This window comes from Simochromis diagramma, unplaced genomic scaffold (genome assembly GCF_900408965.1).
Source record: "Simochromis diagramma unplaced genomic scaffold, fSimDia1.1 OVJJ01000308.1, whole genome shotgun sequence".
In the NCBI taxonomy this organism is placed as follows: Eukaryota; Metazoa; Chordata; class Actinopteri; order Cichliformes; family Cichlidae; genus Simochromis; species Simochromis diagramma.
The window spans coordinates 2071238-2096075 of NW_024386785.1; the positions used below are offsets into that span (position 1 = coordinate 2071238).

The 24838-nt window shown below is 41.0% G+C and overlaps 2 protein-coding genes across 2 annotated transcripts; both read left to right on the forward strand.

Annotated features, from left to right (window-relative positions):
- The first annotated feature begins 135 nt into the window (after nucleotides 1–135).
- Nucleotides 136–16040, forward strand: LOC120728043 (suppressor of tumorigenicity 14 protein homolog). The gene is made up of 19 exons (XM_040022713.1): nucleotides 136–501; nucleotides 3320–3467; nucleotides 4037–4167; nucleotides 4751–4821; nucleotides 5094–5287; nucleotides 6103–6138; nucleotides 6291–6519; nucleotides 6969–7105; nucleotides 7415–7512; nucleotides 8148–8248; nucleotides 10437–10570; nucleotides 10655–10759; nucleotides 10883–10990; nucleotides 11738–11851; nucleotides 11991–12116; nucleotides 12200–12371; nucleotides 13374–13645; nucleotides 14348–14484; nucleotides 15252–16040. The coding sequence occupies exons 1-19, from the start codon at nucleotides 460–462 to the stop codon at nucleotides 15411–15413; spliced, it is 2517 nt and encodes an 838-aa protein (XP_039878647.1). The 5' UTR covers nucleotides 136–459; the 3' UTR covers nucleotides 15414–16040.
- Nucleotides 16041–20544: 4504 nt separating this feature from the next.
- On the forward strand, nucleotides 20545–23960 carry LOC120728052. Its single transcript, XM_040022723.1, has 3 exons — nucleotides 20545–21030; nucleotides 21117–21434; nucleotides 23863–23960. Exons 1-3 carry the CDS (start codon nucleotides 20569–20571, stop codon nucleotides 23905–23907), a joined length of 825 nt encoding a protein of 274 aa, XP_039878657.1. The 5' UTR covers nucleotides 20545–20568; the 3' UTR covers nucleotides 23908–23960.
- The last annotated feature ends 878 nt before the right edge of the window (nucleotides 23961–24838 follow it).

Consider the following 24838-nt stretch of genomic DNA (forward strand, 5'->3'; position numbering starts at 1 on the left):
AAATACTATGTCAAAACTGCAATGAAGCCAGATACGAGGTGCATACGCTGATGGGAAGTCTGTAGGTGAAGTAACAGGTGTGTGCTCCACCTGCAGCACACAGTCTCCTCCTCTCTGGCCCCCCCATTGATCTCCGCCCTGCCCTGTTTCCTCATTCTCGCTGTAGAACCCGCTCTGACACCGACCCAGAAACAGGCTACAGCATCTTTAACTAACCTGTCAGAAAAAGACAAAAATCCAAAGAAGAAGAAGAAGAAGAAGAAGAAGACAGCTGTTTACGTTTCTGCTCAGCTGGGAAGAGAGAGCGAGAGAGAGAGGGAGAGAGAGAGAGGGAGAGAGACACCTGCCGCTGCTCACCTGTCGCCGCCATGACCGCGCTGCGATTTTAGTGTTGGAGAAAAATCGATAAGCGACAAAAGAGGGAAAAAAACGAAAGAAAAGAAAAAGTCAAAGGGACTGATGGATTCCCTGGATTCAGGACAAAAGTTCCGTCCCAGACGGGTAAGTCCAACACCTGTTATGGTAACCTCTCAGTGACGTCACACCAGGAACAGGTTTTAAAAAACATAAATATGATTGATTTATATCTGAATTATGAACGTACTGATATGCACAATGTGCAGAAGGATTTCTGGATTAGCTTTACTACACAGGCTGAACCTGTTCCCACGTCACACTGCGGGTTTTATTGGTTTAAGTGCGATCTGTTCGAGTAATGTGAGCACTGGTTTCTGTTGAACTCCACTGAAACCTGGCGCGCCTCTGGCATTGAACCTGCATGTTTTCACTCTTTGAGGGTGGATTTTGGTTTTATTGATTAGTTGTTTAAATGACAGAACGGCGCCTGGTTCAGTTTTAATAATCAAAGAGCTGGTACCGACATCAGCGTTTGTTCTTTTCTGATTTCTGGTGTTTTATATGATAATGAGCTGATTAACATTTTCTGATCAAACATTTAACTTGAGAAACCGACATGGAGATGGATTGAAGCAATCAATCTCAAATTTCCACCCCAAAAGAAAGCAGTTATGTTCCAGTGCCTGATTAATGTGGCAACATTATACAGTTTCACTGTAAATGTGTTTGTATGTTTGTTAATGTGAAACCAGAAGTAGACTAAACACTGCTCAGGCATCGAAAGAATGTAGATGGTTTCACCTCCTCCACACCTGTCAGTAAATAATCTGTGGACACAGTTGAAGGTCCCCTGTGATCAGTGACCTGGGCACAAACAACCCCACTGTTAGGCACCCGGTCCAGGGTGTGCACCGTCAGGGTGTGCAACCTTACAACTCTTATCTCACCACCAGTGTTTCTGCAGGTGTGTGGACGTCAGTGGAGTGATTAGTATTTGGACTAGATTGGTTATTTCTTGCCCTTTGCCAGTTGTAACATTAAAAAAATAAGGCTCACAAAGTATTTTCCCCCATGAAAGTAGTAACTAATTAGTAAAGTAATACTGACCTTAACCTCTTTACCAAATGGCTTCAAAAATCCAGAATAGAGCTGGAGCTCATTCAAGAACCTGGTAGAAAAGCTGCGCAAAACTATACTGATATCAATTCTATCTTCTGAAGACAAACAGTGTTTGTTTGGTCAGTAATTCTGGATCTTCTATGTAAGCGTGTAATATCTAGTTTATTAAAGAGATTAATGTTAATCACACATTGTGGTTAGATGTGCACATTATGTCAGGGTTTGTGGAAGGGTTAGTTAGGGTTGTGCTTCACACAATTTTGCCTTTGAGACAAATGATTTTTTGGATTGTTTGAAGGGAGAGCATTTATGTCACACCCTATAATGAGGCACCAACCAGCTCTTTAAAGCACTATTAGAGATCTAATGGTGTGTCCAGGATACAAAACGCTGGCATTTCGTAACAGTCATAGAGACATTCCTGTGCAGCAACACCCTGCTTGACACAGCTGAACAGGTTTACAGTGCATTGGAAAACACACTGTGTCCTCATTTGCTGCCTTTACAGTCATAAGTACAACTAAAAACTGAAGGCAACACCTTTTCACAAATTTATCATCAACTTTGAACTAAAGTATCAGGTTGGGGCGATGTCCCTGGTGCTTACAGTCTGCTGTGCTCACTGTATATTCTGACTCCACTTTGTTGTAGCACTAGTTAATAGTTCTAGATGTTTTCTCCCATTCACACTGCTGGATCATTTTATTTTCAAAATGTCAGCAGTGACATGAGAGGAGGAAAAAGCTAATGTATGCATATTTGCTAAAGACTGATGGGAAGAAATGGAGGTACATATGCACGTGCTGCCTCTCGTTTCTCTTTTTTGTAGTTTTGTGTAAAATGTGCATCAAACATGTTTGTTGAACAAAACAGACAGTTTTGAAAAGTAATCTGAAAAGCTGTGGCTGTACAAACACAAAACCTGTGAAAAAAAAACAAGTTGACAGAAGTCAAATTTACATGAGATGAACTTGGATGAACTTGTGTATCTGTCACTAACCTGCAAACAGGAAGCACAGTTGAACCAGGTGCCAAAATACTAAGTCAGTCGCCACAGACTCCCGTATTAAAGAGCACAACTATACAACAGAAATAAACACGTTTACATCTGTTATACAAAATCTGGTTACCCTGTGGGGCTAGTTTTCTAGTTGTCATAATAGCTGTTTTTATAACTCCTCTTTTTGTTAACTTTAATACTTGAAATTAGGGGTCAGACGGAGCACTCCATTTTGCTTGGTGCCTTTTACTGACTATTGTTAATGGACCAGTCAAGGGTGTAAGAGCTGGGATGGGCTCCAGCTGCCCTGAATAAGGATGAGCAAAAGAAGATGGCTGGATTCTTAGACAGGCTGTGATGTACATGGATATAATAACTTACTCAGGTCACTATGTTTCCCATTAAGTTAGGAGTCCACTCTGTGGTCCAATATGGACATTTTAATCCTTAAAAACTGCAAACTGCTGGTTCAGGCTTCAAACCTCACAGTGCGTCTTCTACATTTTTATATAGAGTCTGTAGTGAATACAACCATGCTGAACAGCAGCATCTTCAAAAAGCTGGGGGACTGTTGAATTTAGACCGAGCGCTGTGCTGCTGTCACTGGAAAACACCATCCAATACTGCAGTCGAGTAAATAGCCCACAGTCTGCTGTCCACTAACCTGCTATTCCTACCTGATAACGTTGCACGCCAGACTGTGTAAAAAACACACACAAAAAAACAAAGATAAAAACAAACGTTGGCCTTGAACAAAACAAAAGTGTTGAGGCCACTTTGAGATTTTGTACAGTCCTGAACAAATTGATCAACTTTGTCTTCTCCAACTATCTCTGTATGCAGGACAATGAGGTTGAGGAAGCATTTCTGCAGGCTCCAGATCCCAAGGAAGTGGAGAAGAAGTCATGCAACAAGAAGGGGGCAGGGATAGGAGTCGCCTTGGTGATTGGTGTTCTGGCTGTGATTGCATTGCTGGTCGGGCTGTTTTGCCGTAAGCTGACTTCATCAAACTACATTCAGCTAACCTGATGCTGGGGGTTGGATTTGAAAATACATATCTGAGCGCCTTGATGTCAGACAGGATATCAGGCAGGTGTAAGGTCTAATTGAAACAGAGCAGCTACCTGGACTGGATTATCTCATTAATAGTGTTACGTCCTCGCTGCGTATGACTCTGGATACTGTGGCTCCTATGAAAACAAAAGCTTCAAATTCAGAATAATTGACTCCCTGATATAAATCTCAATTACACAGCTTGATGCAGATAACCTCTAAGTTGGAGAGGAAATGGTGTCTCGCTAATTTAGAAGATCTTCATTTATTGGAAAGAAGAGTTTGTCACTATAAAAATACCCTCGGCAAAGCCAGGACGTCTCACTAATGAGTGAAGACACTACCCCAGCTTTCCTCTCACAACTGTAGCAGTGTTATTTGTCCTGTAAGAGAGAGAGGTCCAGTCCACAAGGGAAACTCACCCATAAAATTGTCATAACAATTATATACAGTTGTGATCAGAATGTTGTGTATAAAGATATTGGCAACATCTCTGTGTGTCTTCAGAGCCCCAGCATGTGAAGATGAAGAGAATTTATATCGGCTCCATGGAAATCAACAACAAGCAATTCCTGCCACAGTATGAGGAGCCCGGCAGTTCTGAGTTCACTAACCTGGCTGCTCAGGTCTGCAAACAGGTGAGACCTGACAGTTCCAAAGCATCATGGGAATTTTCCATATATGCTGTGTTATACATTCATCATGAGACCTTCAGGTTTGCTCTGTGATAGAAATAAATATTTAGAAGACATACAAGAACAATCTGAAATACAGATGCATGTATAGTGGTGTGTGTGTGTGTGTGTGTGTGTGTGTGTGTGTGTGTGTGTGTGTGTGTGTGTGTGTGTGTGTGTGTGTGTGTGTATAATTGGTATCTTGGAGTGCAGCTGTCTTCATTCACCAACATCACCTCAACTTAGAAACACAAATTTCTAACATAGAGCCCTCCAACGACTGTCAGCACTATCAGCAGGCAGAGGTGATAGCACTCCTACACTTCCAGTGAGACTAATCTTTTCAGGCCTTTTAATAGGACCTACTTCCCCAAAATCCATTACAGCACACTCTGCGTCACTACATGATCGTGTGCTGCGAGTCTGAGTTGTAACCTTGATGTTACTTCTAACCACTTCTGCTCTGTGTCTTCCTCTGTCACGTGTTTCTCTATTTGTTGAGGCCATAAAGGTAATAGGTGCCATAATGTGACCTTTTTCTCTTCAGCTCAAACTGATGTACTCCAAAAACTCATTGCTGGACAGATACTTCAATCATTCGTCCGTTCAGGCCTTCAGGTACTGTGAAAGAGACAGCGTGTACCAGCCAGCCACAACAATATCACCAGTGACGGGAAAAGTGAATATCAATGAAGATCTTTTAAGGGGTCAGAAAAAAAGGCAATAAGTGCAGTCCACGCTCTGGTAGTTCAGAGAGCAAAAGGACCTACAAAGTACTAATCTGATTGTTTTATTGAGGCGGCTGATTGGTACATAGCTGTAATGCGCAGTTGCTTCTCTGTTGCACTGAATGAAGCCTGTACAAATCCTCTGTGTGTCCTGTTGTGCAGTGAGGGCGACAGAGGGCCGAACACCATTGTGGCTTATTACGAATCAGAGTTTGATGTCCCCCCACCCCAGCAAGCCTCGCTGGATGAAGCCATCGACTCTATGCAGCCTCCAGCAGGAAGTCAGGAGGGCGGAAAAGGACGATTCCTGCTGAAACCCACAGACGCCCTGAGTGTCAACGACATCGTGTCACAAGGTTTGACGGCTCACAGATTAGTTTTCTACAAGGTTGTTCATCAAAAACAATTTTCAAGCTTTTTTTTTTACATCAAATTATTATTAGCTTTGTATTCACTAGGGGCACTTAACCACCAGCTGTTCTCCATATGTCTGTTCTTCATCTGCCTGCACTGAAAAGTAAAATCTACGCTCTGATATGACCCTTTAAACCTGGAGCACTGCCTTTGACAACTCTTGGAAAAATTCAAGTATATTTAACTTACATGCAGACATTTTAACGATGAATGGTTCTTCTTCTAATGGTTAATGGATTCTTTAGCTCAGCTCTTATCTTTTCTTATGGGGAAACATCTTCTAGAAGCTTCTTTGTCTCATACAAACATGATGCTGGACACTGTTAAAGACTGAGGAGCGAATAGATTCCTAAAGTGGTGAAACTGCATGAACCCTTGGAGGATATATAGTTATATGTACTAAGAGTCCTGGTGTATATGTATGATCATAACTATAACATTTGGTGACAGACAGGAGCTTACTTGTGTCTCACTGCGATTCACAAATGATCAAAAAACTGCAGCACTGCTGCTTGTACAGCAAAACTAAGCAGTAAGCTTTCGTTTCCAATGACGACAGTGAGACATCAAGACGTCCCGCTACGATACGTCTGTTCTCAAATATTGACGCTACATCTGCTCTGAATTCTTCCACCAAGGTTTTGTTAAAAACATCGAGTAAAGTTTATTCACAACTGCAAAAATGATTATTGTTGTTTTAATTAGTAATGAGGAACTGATATGTGGTTTACTAACACATTTATCTTTGTGTTTACAGCTATAGATCCACGCTTGACCAAAACCAAGCTTTCAGGTATAAACCAGTTTCATGGTGGGAACTTCTTTTTCTTTCTGTAATTCTCTATGTAAAGTTTGACTGGTTAAAATGTTCCAAAAAAATTAAAGTTGCTTGTTTCACAACTGGTATACTTCATCTAAAACATGTTCTTCTCGTCATATTTTCAGAGAGGAAAAGCATCGACATCCACATCGAAAACTCTGGGCACGTTGAGTCTCCGGGATTTCCAAACTCTCCGTACCCTTCAAACGCCTACCTGCAGTGGAAGTTTCGGGCAGACCCGCAACACCGAATCCAGCTCGACTTTGATGACTTGATCCTGGAGGACGACTGTCAGCGAGACTTCATCAAAATCTACGACTCGCTCGTCCCCATAGAGAAACGCGCTATGACAGAGTGAGACGAACGATCTCTTCCTAGAATTTAAAGTGTCAGTTACGTCAGAGAAAACAAGACAAAACAGGCTGATATTCTTATTCTGTGTTTTAATAGCTGCTCATTTTTAACACAAAGGGATGTTCAGACTAAAGTAACCAGGTTCCTGAATATTGTTTACCCTGAAACACTGGCTCAGGTTAAAAAATTGGCAGAGACTATGGAACGAATGTAAAGATATGGAGATATATATTTAGTTGTTTCAGAGTGACCATAATTGGACAGGATACGGAATGAGGAAATCAGAGGGACATGTCAGGCATACGCAGAGGAGGGAGAGGGCATGCCTCGTACAACACCAGTTTGTGTTGGGGAAAAGGCATTAAAACGTTTTTGTGCCGACACATGCGTTATGCACCCGGCCCCAGGAGCACTAAAGGTTTCTTTCTGTCTCTCCCTTGTCCGCTCAGACAGTGTGGATACCCTCACCAGCCGCTGTCCTTCATCTCCTCTGGAAACGTCATGCTGCTGATGCTGGTCACTGATGAGGAGAAAAACTTCCCCGGCTTCAGAGCAAACTACTCTCCGATTCCTCAGACTACACTAAGTAAATCAAACCTCTTCTGAACAGCTGTCAGGTCTTTGTGAAATATTTCCACTGGGCATGAAAGACTTGAAATGTGTGACTTAAATGTGTGTTGGGAAAAAAACGTAACAGCAGCAGAAATCTTAAGACTGCCTAATGTTTCCAGCCCAGAGATTACAGTAATAATTTTTCAATCAGTACATAATAATAATAGTAATTGTGTTAAAGGTCAGATCTAAAGGATGCTATCTCGGCGTAAACTTTATTAGTTCTGCAGCTAAAGTCTTTGTAGATGATCTAATATGTCAGTATGAACTGTGCGTCCCTCAGACTGTGGCGGCACGCTGACCGGAGAGAAAGGCTCCATCTCTTCACCGTTCTTCCCGTCCAACTACCCTCCTCGCACCACATGTGTGTGGAACATCGAGGTGAGCCTTCATTTTACCGAGGCTTCTGCACAGCATCCTATTTGTTCCCACGACCGCACTCCAGCAGACTCATGTTAACAGACACCTGAACAACCAGCAAAGACCAGCAAACTGCCAAAACACCTGTTTTTATAGAGGCGCTCACTCTGGATGATGCTCAATTACTCGAGTACTCGCTCTCTTAATAGGAGTGTACTTATTTTTCTATGCACTCTTGCATTTTGGCTTGATTATTGTTTAATTAATAATTTGCAGGACATTTAGTGATTGTATGCAACTTTAAATTCTGCCTCCAGGAGCAAATGCTTCACTGCCAACCTGAACACAAACTGAATTTCATTCCCTCCACTGAAATGACACTTTTCAGTTAGCTGACCTAGAACCAAACTAACTTTTCTCTTACACTGACCAACTGAGTCTTCAGCAAAACAATATAATTATTATTTATAAAGATAAACCCCATAGATGATGATGACGACGACAATGACATTTTTCCATCATTGCTCATTTTAAATTTATTAAAAGCACAAATCAGAAAATCTATTTTTTGGATTTATTTTTATTAGTTGATCATGTTTTAAATATTTTACACTCCTGTTTCATTTGTTTCATTTGTTTTTTACTTTGTTTTTCAGGTTGCAAACAACAAATTTCTGAAGGTTCTGTTCAATAAGTTCTCGCTGGGAAATAAAACTGAAGGTTGCGGCCATGATTATGTTGAGATCAATGATGAAAGGTCAGTAACGAGCAGGGTTATGCCTTTTAAAGAAAGATTATTCTTAGTATACAGTGCTGTTAAAAGGTTTTACATTACCACCAATGTCATTATATTTAGCTTGAAGAATGGGAAATAGGTGAAGTGAAATACATGGAAATACAGTATATGGCTACGTTCACTCTGCAGGTCTTAGTGATCTATTCCGATTCTTTGATCAAGTCCGATTTTTTTCTCTGCTTCTTGACACTACAAATAAAATGTGACAGCAAACGCACTCTAGTGTAAAACCGGCCCGCATGCTCAAAAGAAGACGTCACACACAACGCGCTCTGTTTGCACCCAGACCAAACAGCATTGTGTGACTGATGGCCCTTCATATAAAGACTTGTTTCGGACTTTACGTTTCCCAATTTTGCTTTAAGTTATAAAGTTATTTTGTTATTTACATTTGGCCTAATAATGATCCTTATTGCTGTTTTAGAGGAGCGGTGCTTCAAAGGATAGTTGCAGATTTCTGTCAGAATCTGCAGATTATACAGTACAAAGAAAATGTTTGCATTTCTCCAACGTTGTCTTCGCAACAATTTCACTGGATGGCCAGGAAGCGTTCACGATGTTTTCTCGGGTGCTGATAATTGGTGTCTGTCTTGTGTCGGTGACGTAAAAGACGGATTTAATGCGACACCACCTCCACAGGACAAGACTCAGCAGTCCATCTGCATCTAAAGGTCAAAGGTCACTCTTTTGAGGATGCCAATGTTCACATTTTGGACAGAGAGGACAGATGGTTTGAAAGAGGAGTGAAAGAAGCATCTATGTCCACTGTGAGCGACCATCTTTGAACAGAGGCGGTGGTTTACGACACCAACTGTCTGCCATCTATAATCCAGTTTTGAGATCCCTTCCCAGACGCCTTAACGCCCACTCACATCCTGGGCCATCTGACCTCAGGAAATCACATGATAAGGTGGGGCCAGGTTTCACAATGAGCTCACCCGAAACTCTGGCTGATTGTGACCCACACTCGCTTTCACACCTTGGCTCAGGCGATTAGAGGATCATCAGGGGGTCCTTTTGTCCCTCTTTGGGGGGAAACTCACACTAGGTTTAAATCTGGGACTCTCTGCTGTTTGACCTTAGAACTCAAGAAGCTTCTCGGAGGAGAGGTGAAACGTCTTCAAGCAACTTAAACAAGTCCAGACGCTTTTCTTTCCAAGCTCCTTAGACAGATATGTATCAGATTCAGCACAACATACAAAAGTGACCCAGGTCGAATTTGAAAATCGGATTTGTGCCGTTCACGATGTCACACCATGATCGGGTATTGTCAAAAAAGTCGGATTTGACGCGCTTTCGCCTGCAGTGTGAACGTAGCCTATGAGGCAAAAACCTGGAATGGCTACTTTTTATTCTTGGGCAAGTGTTTTTATCATTTCTTGAAGTCGTCTTCAGGAATAGTTCTCCAGGCTTCCTGAAGATCATTTCAGAGGTCTTTGGATACTTGCTGATTATTCTGATTTCTGTCCAAATGTTTACTGACTGTTGCAGTAATGTTGAGGTCCAGGCTCTGTGAGGCGAGTTTCCTTAGTGATAGTTTTACATTGTAATCTGGCAAATTCCAAACTGCATGAGTTTGTTGCCTTGATGTTTGAATGGTTGATGAGTTAGTCATGATTAGTCACTTATGATTAATTAGTGGCTTAATAAACCAAAACATTTTGTCCCAATGGTCGAGTACAAGGACCGGACTGAGAATGACAGAAAAAAGTAGATAAGTGTACTACTGTAAATGCTGTGTAGACAATCATACTGTCCAATACAATAATTACAGTTTTATAACTGTTTACAACTGTTTATTAATACTCGCAATTGTATATCTACAATCTTTATAGTTTTAATATTTTTAACCATATGTATAACCTGTACATAGTTTGTACACTCACTACAGCTACAGCCGGTACATACTTAAAGTTATAGTATATTCATAACGTACCTTCATATGTGTAACATACCTATAATAGATCTGTATCCTGTATTATATCTATATTATTGCAAAAGCCGTTTCTGGATGGATGCAAACTGCAATTTGTTGCCTCATACTTTTGACATGTGCAGTGACAATAAAGTAGAATTCTGTGTGTGTGTGTGTGTGTGTGTGTGTAAAATATGCAACCTAGTTACATTGTTTTGTGTTTTTTTGTTATAGGCTGTGTGGCAGTGACTTGAAGAGCCCAGTGTTCACCATCAACAGCAACAAGATGACCATTACATTTAAGTCGGACTCCTCCTACGTTGATCAGGGCTTCACTGCTGAGTACGAGGCCTTCACCCCGAACAATCGTAAGGATACATGCTTAATTTAAGGACTGTAGCGTTCTCTGAAGCCGGCGAACAAATGAGGTAATATTATGTTTGTCCTATCAGCTTGTCCAGGAAGGTTCACGTGCAGCAACAACCTGTGCATCAATAACACTCTGCGGTGTGACGGCTGGGGCGACTGTGGAGATGACAGCGATGAGATCAACTGCAGTGAGTCCAAACCGTCAAACTTCTTTCTGTCTGAAAAGAATGAAATTAAAGGAGCATATTGAAAATGGTCTTTCACCTTTTCTGTCCCTAACAATGTTGGGTTCTCTTTGTGTGCCTCATTAGAGTGTGATGCGTCTCAGATACAGTGTAAAAATGGTCACTGTAAACCAAAATTTTGGCTGTGTGATGGGGTGGACGACTGTGGAGACAACACGGACGAAGAAAACTGTGGTGAGTGCAGCGAAACAATAAACTGGAGCTATTTCAGCAGTTGATGTTTATTTTAAACATCGCTTAAAGTTTATTGCACTAAAAACTCAGGCAGTGTTGTCAGTGACAGAGGATATCCCAAATATGCTCTTGTTAGACAAGTAGGTCTGACTGCATTTGCACTAGCCCCACCTGCCTGCCAATCAAATCCTTTATATTTGGGAGGGGCAGCCAATCAGAAGAAACCTGAGGAGATTAAAAAAGGAGAATAAACTGAGGGTCTGCATTAAAAAAATGTATAAAGACATTCAAGTTGAGGGAAATAATAAAAGCCAAATAGGTTTCCTTTTTTCAATAAGTACTGATACAAAGAATTAGTTGAAACTTCGCCAAAGCAAGAGGCAAATTTTATCACTTTTCTCCATACATTTTAAAGTAATATGTGCATAAACAGTACTGTAATAAAAACTGGACTATAAATGCAAGGTGGCAGATAATGCAAGAGGTTGTTCTGCCGGTAAAGCCAGTTTTGTTGAGGAATGTAGGAAGCCCAGCAGGCAAATCAGACCAGAGGGTTGTGCAATCACATTTCCATAAGAATCTGTTGACATGCAGAGGTAGTGTATGTGGAAGAAAGGAAGACTAGCCTGTGTTTGTCTTTGTTGAAACTGACTCCTTTAAAAGAGCTCTGGAATTAAAATAGCAACAGGTCAAATTACACACTCGAGTGGAGGGTAGTAAATAAGTGATTTTTCTCTTGTTTTACAGAAACATGCAAAGGGCAGTTTTCCTGCAAAAATGGCCGCTGTATTGCAGAGAATTTGAAGTGCAATGGAAAAGATGACTGCGGTGATGCGTCTGATGAGTCTAAATGTGAAAAATGTAAGAAGTAATGTTCAAATAAGAACTTCTGAAAATGTATGGTTTTCATGAAAATCTTTAATCAGACAGCATTTTGAGGTAAAGGATACCTGTGGGTCAGAGTTGCTCACTGATACTGCACGTGTCTCTCGTCTTTCAGCTTTGGTGCTGCAGACATGCTCAGAGTTCACCTTCCAATGCAAAAACAAACTCTGCATCAGTAAAATGAACCCAGAGTGTGATGGAGTGCAGGACTGTACCGACGACTCTGATGAGGATAACTGTGGTAAGTTAACCACACACTTGCCTACAGATGGTTGTGGTATGGAGTTTAGTGGCGGTAACGCCTGCACGTATGTGTGCTTTCAGAGTGCGGGATAAGGCCGTACCGCAGCTCTCGCATCGTGGGAGGACAAGCGTCTCGGGAGGGCGAGTGGCCCTGGCAGGTCAGCCTCCACTTCAAGGGAATGGGACATGTGTGTGGAGCCTCTGTGCTGAGCAACCGCTGGCTGCTGACCGCCGCTCACTGCGTCCAAAACAAGTAGGAGCTCCTCTATCTGAAATGACGGGGCTGAGTGTTTACTGATATGAAGTGTGATTAAAAAGTTCTAGAAACAGACCTCAGAAAAACCAAAAACCTTATTTTAATTTTGCCCGTCTCTCTCTCCTGTTCTCACCACTTACACTGAGTGCTCTCTGTTTCCAATGTGGACGTCAGACTTGTGCAGACATCAGCTTTTGTTTCAGACCAAAATTCTCTGTTAAGCATCACTGTTGATGAGAATTCAATCTCCAACTATAACAGAGACATTTTCTCCTTAGAGGCTGAATTCAGACTTTCAAAGTGTGAATATGTCATTACAAGTGAGCAGCAAGACCAGCCGCCTGTGGAGCACTCATCATCCGTGGCACTTTGTACTGTGAATCCCTGTTTAGATTGTGAACACTGTGTCAGAGATGAACTTTAGGTAGAAACGACTGGGACTGTGGTTGTGCCGTCATCTGTCAGCTTAGAGTGCACTGAAAACACGAGAGCCTTACTGATACTGAATCAATCTTTGCTCACCACCAGTGCTGTTCACCACATTTGAGTCACTGTGACTTTTTCACCGCTGTAAAAATAAAGGACACTCCTTCAAGTAGATTGCATACACTTTGTAGAGGCATGGGTATAAGTGGGGGACACGTGTAGAGTGATCGAAAACTATGAGATGCACTCAACTGTTTCTTTGCAGTTCAGAACCCAATAAGTTCTTATATATCACAGAAGCATGATTACAGACCGGCTGTTTCAGTATCACTGACTACAAAATAATGTCTTTTCCTGTATATTACACATCCTGCTCATTTGATCTCTAACTACTCCTCCCAAAACCAGACACAAGTCACATCCTTTCTAGTGGAGCTCTAGCTTTGAATTCCGTGCACCACAAATTTGACAGTTTTTTGTTTTTTTTAATGTACTTGTATATGCTTTTTAATGTAAAATCAGACAAATGACATAAATGAACTGAAAGAATTCCTTGGCTGTTTTTTCATGTAGATTCTCTCAGGCTAACCAATGGGAGGCTCTTCTGGGTCTTCACGAGCAGAGTCAGACCAGCAAGTGGACCATGAAGCGGGGCGTGAAGCGGATCATCGTTCACCCGGGCTACGACTCTGAGACCTACGATAATGATATCACTCTCATGGAACTGGACAACAGCGTCACGCTCAACCAGAACATCTGGCCCATCTGCCTGCCCTCCCCCGCGCATGACTTCCCAGTAGGAGAAGAGGCTTGGATCACTGGCTGGGGAGCTACCAGGGAGGGAGGTGAGATGATGAGAATGGCGAGAACACAGGTTGTCTGAAACGTCAGAATATCCCACACTGGAAGTGTTGTGGAAGTTTTTAAATGCGTCTGCAATGAAACGTTCCCACAAACAAACTTAACTGATCCCACAGATGTGTCTGCCCAGCCAGCCAGTGGATTCAACACTAAGCATTGTTCTGAAAGACCTAATAGTAAAGATAACAATGTTCCTCAACATAAAATTCACCCTACTACAGCACTTCACTCTCAGACTGCTGGTTCAAATGTGCGATATTTACATGTAAAATGAGATGCACAGCCTTCATTTTTCTTCCACGGACCTTTCAGTTTGCAGACACACTCTCTGCTTTTAAGATTAGGCTTAAAACTTTCCCTTTAGACAAAACTTAAAGTTAGAGAGAGAGCCTAAACTCTCCCTCACTGCAACAGGTCTGGACTGCTGGGAGCTTCTCAAGTTGCCCTGTGTTTATACACCACTTTACATTTTACAGGTATAAGAGTATTTTTGTACCCTAAAAACTGTTATAATGTTTTTGGGTAACTGGATAAGATGAATAAAAGAGGTGACTGATCTAAAAAAATAAAAAATAAAAAAAAAAACGCAACAAAAAAATAAAATAAACAACAAACTTTCATCATCTGAAAGTCAGATCATGACAAAGAACCAGAGCGCTGTTAGAAGTCATTTTGTTGTCTATCAGGTTCCGGGGCGGCCGTACTGCAGAAGGCAGCAGTCCGGATCATCAACAGCACAGTGTGCAAGAGTCTCCTGACAGACCCGGTGACCGACAACATGCTGTGTGCTGGAGTCCTCAAAGGAGGCGTGGACGCCTGCCAGGTACAAACTCGAATGCTTGTAATAGACAGATGTTTTATTTAAAACAAATAAACTACATTTCTGTGTTTGTCACACTTTAATGTTTCAGATCAAACAAATTTGAATATTAGACAAGATAACACACTTAAACACAAAATGCAGTCTGTAAATAAAGGTGTTAATTATTAAGGGGGAAAAAATCCAAACCTGCATGGCCCTGTGTGAAACAGTGAACCTAGTAACTGGTTGGGCCACCCATGGCAGCAGCAGCTGTAATCAGGCGTTTGCAATTAATGGCAATCAAAGTAATTTACAGCGCTGTGGAGGAAACCTGGCTCTCTTATCTTTGCAGAATTGTGGTAATTCAGCTACACTGGAGGGTTTTCAAGTAGGAAATGCCTTTCTAAGGTCACGCCACAGCATGTCAGTCAGATTCCTGTCAGGACTTTGACTACTCCACTCCACAGTCTTCACTTTGTTTGTCTTAAGACATTCAGAGGTGGACTTGCTGGTTTATCTTTGATCATTGTCCTGCAAAACCCAAAAGTACTGGTATAATGTTCCTTTTCTGAAATGCTGTTACTTTAACGCCAGATGTTTTGGGACACACGCCTCCCAAAAAGTTCAATTTATGTCTCATCAGTCCACAGAGTGTTTTTCCAAAAGTCCCAAAAAAAGGGCATCATGTCGGTTATCGGGGATCGGTTAATATGTCCTTTTTTAATGCTTATTGGGACTCACAGAAAACCTTCAAGCTGAAAATAATCTCTCTCCTCTCTGATTCTCAGGGTGACTCTGGTGGACCCCTGTCTTTCACCAGCACCAAGGGGCGGGTCTTCCTGGCTGGTGTGACGAGCTGGGGCGAAGGCTGCGGTCGCAAGAACAAACCTGGCGTCTATACCCAAGTTACCAAATATCGCAACTGGATAAAAGAACATAGTGGAGTGTAGGAACAGGAACGTGCACAGGTTCTCTGGATTACGGGTGTTTCTCTTGGATTCACTGTGGAATGCGAAGCACCAAAACGGCTCTGCATGTATTTTCTCTGCAGCACATGGACAAAACTTTGCAACATCCAACATAAACTGTCTTGTTGAGAATTGCGAGTTCCTATCAGGACTTTACCCTTACATCAGAACATATCCATTCTCATCCACTGCCTGTTTTTATATGAACTGCCTTGTTGTTTCCAGAGTGTAAAAGCTGCACTTTCACCATGTTATTTTTGTAAGGATATTAATCACCCATCAGGTCTGCTCTTCTGTGCCCTGCTAATTTGCACTGCTTTTGGTAAATTGTGGTGGAAGTTTGTGACGCATCCTGGTCCCACATATGTTCTTTGTGAAGGTGAGCTGGCTTGTAAAAAATGGTGCTTGAAATATTCTCGGGGCTTAATAGGATATTCATAGTAGAATATTGTGAATATTCATTGCTTACTTACATTCAAATTGCAAATATCTTCAAGGCTCAGGATTTTTATTTTAATTATAACAGAATTACAAATTGAACTGATTTAGTTGAACAGGATAAAGGCTTGAAGGTAAGGCCAAATAAATATGATCTCATAATAAAAGGTTTACTTTGGGGGCTCAGGGTTTTTTGTCATTAGCTAACCCAGTTCTTCAAATTCATCTAGAAGTCTAATTTATTTATTAGGGAGAAAAAGTTCTCTGTTAATGTTAATTAACTTTTAAATTAACATGTGAAGTAAATATAATGAGAGGTGGCACTGGAATAGAATAGAATAGAATAGAATAGCACTTTACTGTTATTGTACATGTATAACAAAATTATAGGTGCTCAATGCCAACTGTGCAGTTTAGAGCACTGTGCCGCTACATACGTCCGAATGCTTCGACATCTTGAACATAAAGAGGTTCTTCTACAGGTGGAGTTTATATTCAAATTCAAATTTCAAATTCAAATTTTATTTGTCACGTACACAGTCATACACAGTACGATATGTAGTGAAATGCTTGGACAACTGCTCGTGACCTAAAGAAAACAAAAAAAAGGAAAGGCTATGAATAAGATAGGAAATAAATATGAAAAATTAAAAAGGGTAAATTTAACTAGGAAGGAATAAAATATAAATTAAGGTTAAAAATGAAATAACTGTACAACACAAATTAGAATGAAGGGTAAATTTAACTGGGAAGAATAAGATAAAATATATAAATTAAAGTTGAAAATAAAATAACTGTACAACAAAATACACAATATAGAACTATATAAGAATGTATGAAGAAATCTAAATATAAATAAATATATACACAATAACAGCAGCTGTACAAGTATTAACCGGAAATGAAGAATATAGTGACCAGTGTTGTGCAAAAACAAAGTCCAGAAAGTCCAGTGTGTGTGTAAGAACTGTATGTGTGGGTCAGTACTGTGTGGTGGTGTGATTGAGAGACCGTATCGCCTGCGGGAAGAAGCTCCTCCTCAGTCTCTCTGTGTTGGTCTTCAGGGAGCGGAATCGCTTTCCTGACCTCAGCAGAGAGAACAGTCTGTTGTTGGGATGGCTGAGGTCCTTCACGATCTTCCTGGCCTTGGTCCAGCACCGCCTGCTGTAGATTGAGTGCAGGTCAGGGAGCTCGGAGCGGATGGTGCGCTCAGCTGACCGCACAACCCTCTGTAGAGCTCGTCTGTCCTGCATGGTGCTGTTCCCAAACCAGGTTAAGATGTTTCCTGCCAGGATGCTCTCTATGGTGCACGAGTAAAAGTTCCTGAGCACCTTGGAGGGCAGTTGGAAGTCTCTCAAGCGTCTGAGGTGGTAGAGACGCTGACGGGCCTTTTTCACCACGGTGTTGATGTGACAGGACCATGACAGGTCCTGCGTGATGTGAACTCCGAGGTATTTGAAGCTGTCCACTCTCTCCACTGGGCACTCGTTGATGACGGGGGTCTGGTAGTTCCTCTCCTGCTTAGTGCTGAAGTCCACTATCAGCTCCTTTGTCTTACTGACGTTTAGAAGGAGGTTGTTCCTCTGGCACCAGTTCTCCAGATTCCTAATCTCCTTCAGGTAGGCCGTCTCGTTGTTATCAGAGATCAGGCCCACCACGACGGTGTCGTCAGCAAACTTGATGATGGTGGTGGAGCTGGTAGTGGCCAGTGCAGCTACACAACATTTAATTGAGGAATAAATTTAAAAATGTTCCAAATAAGCAGTAAAATGCTGTAAGTTTGGAATTCAGATGAAAACTTGAAAGATAAAACACAGCTAAAATAAATGCATTCAAAATTTTGAATGAGGGGATAAAAACTTTCATCTAAAAACTTCCATCTAAAGAAAATGCTACATCCAGAGTCAGCTTTCTGGGAACTCTGATGTATTTGTGTATCAGAGGTGAGCTTTAACAGAAAAGGAGCTGCCAGAACAAAACCTCCAAAATTCTCATTTTAAATGTTGTTTTTCTCTAGATTAGAGCAGTTAGTAATGTGAGATAGTAGAAGTTACCCTTAAAAACCTTTGTACTTGTAATTTTTGGGGGCATTTTATAAGTTTGTGTTGTTTTTTAAGGTTGTTAAAAATTAAAGCCTTTGTTGTCTTTCTTTAAGCAGCACTTAAAGAAGCTGATTTTGCCACAGTCTTATCTTTTGTATTTACACTCTTTGCTGTGACGTGTCTTTTGCTGGCTGTATTTATATATGCAGCGTATATATACATCTCAGTATAACAATAATAATAATAACAATAACAATGATGATAGTAAAGAATATCACTTAGCAGCATTACTCCACATAAATGCTCAGATGTGCCCACTCCAGGTCGGGGATGAATTCCTGCCCCAAGTGGAGGAGTTCAAGTATGTCGGGGTTTGTTCGCAAGTGATGGGAGAAGGGAGCCGGAGATCGACAGACGGATTGGAGCTGTGGCCGCAGTGATGCAGACGCTGCACCGGTCCGTCGTGGTGAAAAGAGAGCTGAGCGTAAAAGCGAAGCTCTCAATTTACCGGTCGATCTACGTCCCTACCCTCACCTATGGTCACGAGCTGTGGGTAGTGACCGAAAGAACGAGATCGCGGATACAAACGGTGGAAATGAGCTTCCTCCGAAGGGTGGCTGGCCTCTCCCTTAGATATAGGGAGAGAAGTTCCTCCACATCGAAAGGAGCCAGCTGAGGTGGTTCAGGCATCTGACAAGGACGCCTCCTGGGCACCTCCTGGAGGTGTTCCGGGCATGTCCCACAGAGAGGAGGCCCCAGGGCGGACCCAGGACACGCTGGAGAGATTATATCTCTCGGCTGGCCTGGGAACGCCTTGGTATTTCCCTGGATAAGCTAGAGGAAGTGGCTGGGGAGAGGGAGGTCTGGGCTTCTCTGATTGGGCTGCTGCCCCCGCGACCCGGGCCCGGATAAGCGGAAGAAGATGGATGGATGGATGTTTTATAAAGAACAGAGAAAAAATGTGGCTGGTCTTGTTTTGTCAGCCAAAAAAATTGTTTTTCTTTTGAAGAATAATGTTTTTTCTTTCTTTTTCAATTTTAAGCTGTAATAAACTCACATGGGGATTGTTCATGTCAGTGTTTACTTTTAGGAAACAGCTGCCAATAATCATGCAATAAAAACTTTAATGAACATATATATTTATACTATGTGGCTCTTTTGTTTTTGTTTATAGTTAAATATAATATGAATTTAAAGCTACACCAAACCCACCGTTGTTAAGCAAATTAATACGCTCATGAATTGCATTTATATAACACTTTTCCACTATTCATTCACACACTGGCGGAGGCAAACCACAGTTGTAGCCACAGCTGCCCTGGGGTGGACTGACAGAAGCGAGGCTGTCATATCGCGCCATCGGCCCCTCTGGCCAAATGTCCATAAATGTTTATCTTGTTTGGCCCGCGACCTAAAATGTGCCTTGAGGTTTGGCCCCCTGTGCAATTGAGTTTGACACCCCTGCTTAAGCAGTGGTACTTGAAGAAGTATGGAGCATTTTAAGAAAGCGATGAACTCTGTAGAAGAGGGCAATGTACCATCACATGTATCCAAGTATTCAACTGCTTTGCAGGCCAGAAAAAGCTTTTGAGGCGACTGTGAATACAAAAGACACAGCACTGAGTGACTCATGCCCTCTCCTTTTCCATGGATGACTCAAAGCCAGCGAGACCTTGCCGCCTTGGGTCATGTTGTTTCCTGCGACTCCTTGTTTCCCAAAGGTTGGTACGATGCATGAAGCAGCAAAAGTTACAACAAAGGGAAAATCAAAAATATATGTAGTGCACAAAATAGACTTGGGTAACAATGTGCATGACTTCCAGGTTTTTGTGAAGGTTGATGCTCCGACAGTGTGGGTTACACGGAGCTTAAAAACTGTCCAAACAAATACATTTTGTATGAAAAACTAGAAGGTGGATCGCACAAATTTCTTGAATAGTATGTACCCCACAGCAAGCCATATTATGTCTGATAATCCGAGTAATCACACTGCTAACTTTAAGCCTTAAAATACCTAAATGAATGGCACATATCCCACATGCAATTATTCAAATGGGAGAAATTGAAATTAAAATCATTTAAAATCATCAGGCTGTAAGCGTGTTTATTCTAGTGTAAATGTTAAGATGGGATTCTGTAGTGATTTATGGAGCCAGCTGATATTTGACCGTTCCACCCTGGGAGTCATCATCTCTGCTTCTCTCTTATTATTCACAGCTGAACCGTGCACTGTATGTAGCAAAAGTCTCATTGTTATTTTATTAATAACAGAATGCGGGTGTTAAAGACAAATGTAATGTGATTACAATAACGTGTTTACCTCCAGCACTGTCAGCAAACATCGACTCTTTACTGGAGCAGATCATGAATTATATGAAACTGAATGCTTCACACTCTCTGGTTCTGCTGCCTCAAATTTCAAACTCTGTTGAGACGTCATGGTACAAATTTATGTCACATAAAAATGTGCTGATTTACTTTGTTTGAAGAACTCATAACTGTTTATGATTGTCTAAAGGTGCAAAACAGTGTCTTATAATCAGGATGTTTGCAGTTTTATATGTGCACATACTTTGAAAACAGGAAGTGCGTGGTTTCCTGTTAGTACTGTATATTTTCAGAGGGTATAAGCAGGATACCAGCAGATCGAATCAGAGATGGAGGCCTTAATCACAAATCTTGCTTCGGGAAAACGGCGTACCTACATTGTCATCATTGTGATCTTTACCATTTCTGTTTTATTTAGCGGCAACTTTGAATGCACTTGCAAATCACAAGTGTCTGACTGCAGGATTTACATGTTTCTGCCTTCTATAATAATATTTCTCTTAATGCTGTGGACCAGCAACTCCTTTCAGAGAGTCTCTAGATTCACATGTGATGGTACATGTGGCTGTAAATGCTGCAGGTTTTGCGGTTCGTTTTTCCGTGGCTTTTTAAAGGCATCTTTGGTTAGTGTGCTGTGGGCTGCATATCTGTTTTTCAGTGGAGACTGGTATGTCTGCTGTATGAGCCATCTCTCTAACAGAACAGAAGAGGCACAGTTACCCTGCAAAGACAAGTGGAAGCTCACTATTGAGGAGCGACTACGCATCACTGAGCTGAACAACGAGTCCAGGGTTAGTGGTATTTTCTTCCTTTTTCATGTGTTTTAACCTGTCATATTAACACAACAATATGAATGCATTTTGTGTTTCTTTTTCAGAGAGTTGGCTACTTTTTGCTCATGTTTGTCAATGGAGCAACAGCACTGATATCATTAATTAACTGGAGAAAATGCTGTAAAAAAATATCAAGTTGCTTTGACAGAAGAAAAACTTATTACAAACTGATTTTGGAGGAGGAGGGCTTGGTGCGGAAAGACCTTTTAAGGAAAAAGGCCAAAGAAAAGCTGACTGATTTCCTGAAGACAATGATTGAGGAAGGACAATGGGAAAAATGTTTCAATGCTGCAGAAGAACTGATTAAAAGGGAAGAGAACTCACCATTTGAACTGGAGGAGGTCGGAACAGTACAATTTCAGGTAAACGCACTTTAGTTCATTTTTTACAGGACAAAACAAATGATTAAACGCAAAGTGGTGTATAAGTGTTTGGCATTTTATAAACCTTCCTCCCGAAATCTGAGTTAGTAAGTGGTTACAGGATTCTCAATGCAGTAATCCATACTTTTGATGAAATTTTACCGCAGAAACATCATTGGAATCAGAGAAATAGCAGAGAAATATATAGATATATTAGGGGTGCAACGATACTCATATCGATATTGAACCGTTCGATACAGTGCTTTCGGTTCGGTATGCATATGTATGAACAATACAAAATTTTTTAATTTATTTTATCAACTTTCCTTCTGACGATGCTGTCTGTGTTGAGCGCTCAGTGGATCTGCGCTCGACAGTGCAGCCTAGGCGGAGTAGTCGAACGTAGATTCACTGACCGCAGGGCAAGCTAGCGAGACAGAAGTTAAGCTCTCCTTGCAACATGGCAAACTGAACCTCCCCCACCCCCATTCAGATCTGGCGTTTGGAATTATTTTGGTTTTCATGTGACGTATGACCCTGAAGGTAAGCGAGTCATGGACTAAAGTAAAACAGTATGTTGGATGTGCCACGCAATGCTCAATTACATGGGTGGGAACTAGTGTGTTAGTGCAGTTAGCTCGTTAACGTGTTGGCCGTCCAGCCCCACGCACGGGGCGATCAGGGGTAGCTCGTTAACGGAGATTTGCCGTGTTGTGGCGTTAACGTCATTTCAACGAGATTAACGCTGACAGCACTAGTGGGAACACAACGAATATGACTGCACATTTACTCCGACATCATCCTCGTGCAAAGACAAGTGGAAGCAGACAAAAACAACAAGCACGCATGCTACAAACTTTACCCGAGTCATTTAGACAGTCGTTAGCACAGGATTCGCCTTATGGGGACCTGATATGTTTAATATGCTGCTGAGAATATAGCCCAGAAGAAGCGCATAGTATAGCTTTTATTTTGGAAAGAGACATTTCTCTGTAATAAACTCTCTTTTCCAAAGATGAGTGATTTCTCCATCAGATAGATTTTTTTTATTACTTTGTTGTTTCAGCAACATTAAATTTAAAAACTGTACTTTTGAGTTAAAATATATATTTATGATTTTAATAAATGATAAATTAAAAAGGCATGAACACTTTTTTTTGTATCGAAAAAATATCGAACCGTGACACCAAAGTATCGAACCGAACCGTGAATTTTGTGTATCGTTGCACCCCTAATATATATATATATATATATACATCATCCATCCGATTTGCTAAATTCCGATGTTCCAATAACTTCCATGGCCATAGATGTAAAATCAAACACCTAGTCATGCAGACTACTTCTTTAAATGTTTGCGAAAGAATGGATCACTCTCACTCTCTGGAGGTCACCAACTTCCTGAATCAGTCACTACAGACCTTCAGATTAGCTCAATAACAGTACATAGAGAACTTCCTGGAATGGGTTTCCATAGCCAAGCAGCTGCATTCAAGCCTTACATCACCAAGCACAAAGGAAAGCATTGAATGCAGTGGTGTAAAGAAAGTCACTGCTGAAGAGAAATTATAAAATAAATTATAATAAATTATACGTCACTGGCCGCTTAGTTCCAGTGAAAGCAACTCTTAATGCTTCAAGACATTTTGGACAACTTCATGCTCCAAACATTGTGGGACCAGTTTGGGTTTGGGTGCCGAGAAGTCTGCTGCCAGAAACTGAAATAAAGCTACTTTTAACTTCTTCCTGCTTCCTATTTACAAGGGGTCAACACAACGGGTAGCTCCCCACTCTCCATGCGGCAGAGTTTTTACGCTGAATGCTCTTCCTGACATAGATCCAGAGGGGTTTGTGTCTCCATCTGTGTTTGAGCAGGAAATCTTTTTCTTAATTGGGGATCGTTTAAACCCCTGCACTAAAAAGCACACTTTTTTTTGACTTAAATGAACATTATCTCTGGCTAGTATCTCTGCCATCACTTTTCTAAGGTTGAAACACTTGCATCTGTGTAGCAGTCAGTAGAGGTCACTGCTGCATAGGCTTTTACTTTTTCATCTAAGCTGTTGCAGTTCCTCGTGTTTCTTTCACTTTAGTTCATCATATTTTCCTGGTTTCTACAAATTGAAAAGGCCCATGTTCTAATAGTAATCGAGTATTTATTGATTTGAAGACTTGTAACCGGAGCAGATTCTAGCCTATATGCAAGGATGTGTTGGCAGATATAACAGGCAAGTAGTTTTAAGTTAGAGCAGCTGGTTGCTGGTTTGAGACTGTTCAGATGCTGGCATCTCTGAAGTGAGATTCTGGTTGAACATAAACACTAAATGAACTTTGGATTAGATGGACAGGTCTTGGGCTGGCTGAGTCACATTTGCTCACAGCTAAACCCTTCTTTCTAATGAAATCTCTATATTTCTTTTCTTTTCAGCACCGTAAATCATCTGACTCAGAACAAAGGCTACTGGAGATTTGAGAAGGCTGACCAGATGAATGCAAAGACATTAAGAAACAATTATTGCACACAGTCTTTTACTAACAGCAGTTATTTTGTTTTTTTAAATGTACGTCACTGCTTTTCATATTTGTATTAAGGAAGCCAGTAAGACTAAAAGAAACATAAATTGAACGATGTATCTCCATCTGCCACAGCTGTGCGAAAAAATAAACACACAGCACCTGGAACACAAAACTTTGAAAATGCAGAGCTACATAAATCAAGGCAATCTATTGTGTGTGAGAGTGAAACACCTTTTCATTTGCCACCAGTTGGGACTGAACCAGCTAATATTCATCTGCACTAAGTTGCAGAATTGCTTCCTAATTACCAGTGTTGGGCAAGTTACTTTGAAAAAGTAATTAATTATATTTACTAGTTACTTCTTCAAAAAAGTTAGTAACTGAGTTACAATATTCTAAAAGTAATCAATTACTTGAAAAGTAACTATTGCGTTACTTTAAAAAAAGTTTAACCCTCAGGGGTCCAGGGTATAATTGGCCATTTTTAACTACTTTTGATGTTCCCTCTAGTTACTTTGCCTTGTTTGGTCTCATCCTTTTCAGCACAACCTCACGTGTCTGAATTTACAGTCATGTTTTCATTTTGACAAACTGTATTAAACACAATTGAGCTAAAATCAGACAAAAAACATAAAATCAGAGTAGAAAAAGTTATATTTTTACTGTAACAACCACAAACATGTTTGATGAATCATAATTCATAACTTTAAATCCAAATATAAATTGTCAATTTTAAAATCCTATGCACAAGTTTTGCAAACAGCAGTTATTTGCAGCCATTTACCTTTTACTTCTTTTTTAAAATAACCATTTCAAACATTACAGAACAATCAGCTGTTCTTCAATAAGATGCCACAAATTATTTGTGCCACTCCAAAAACATAATT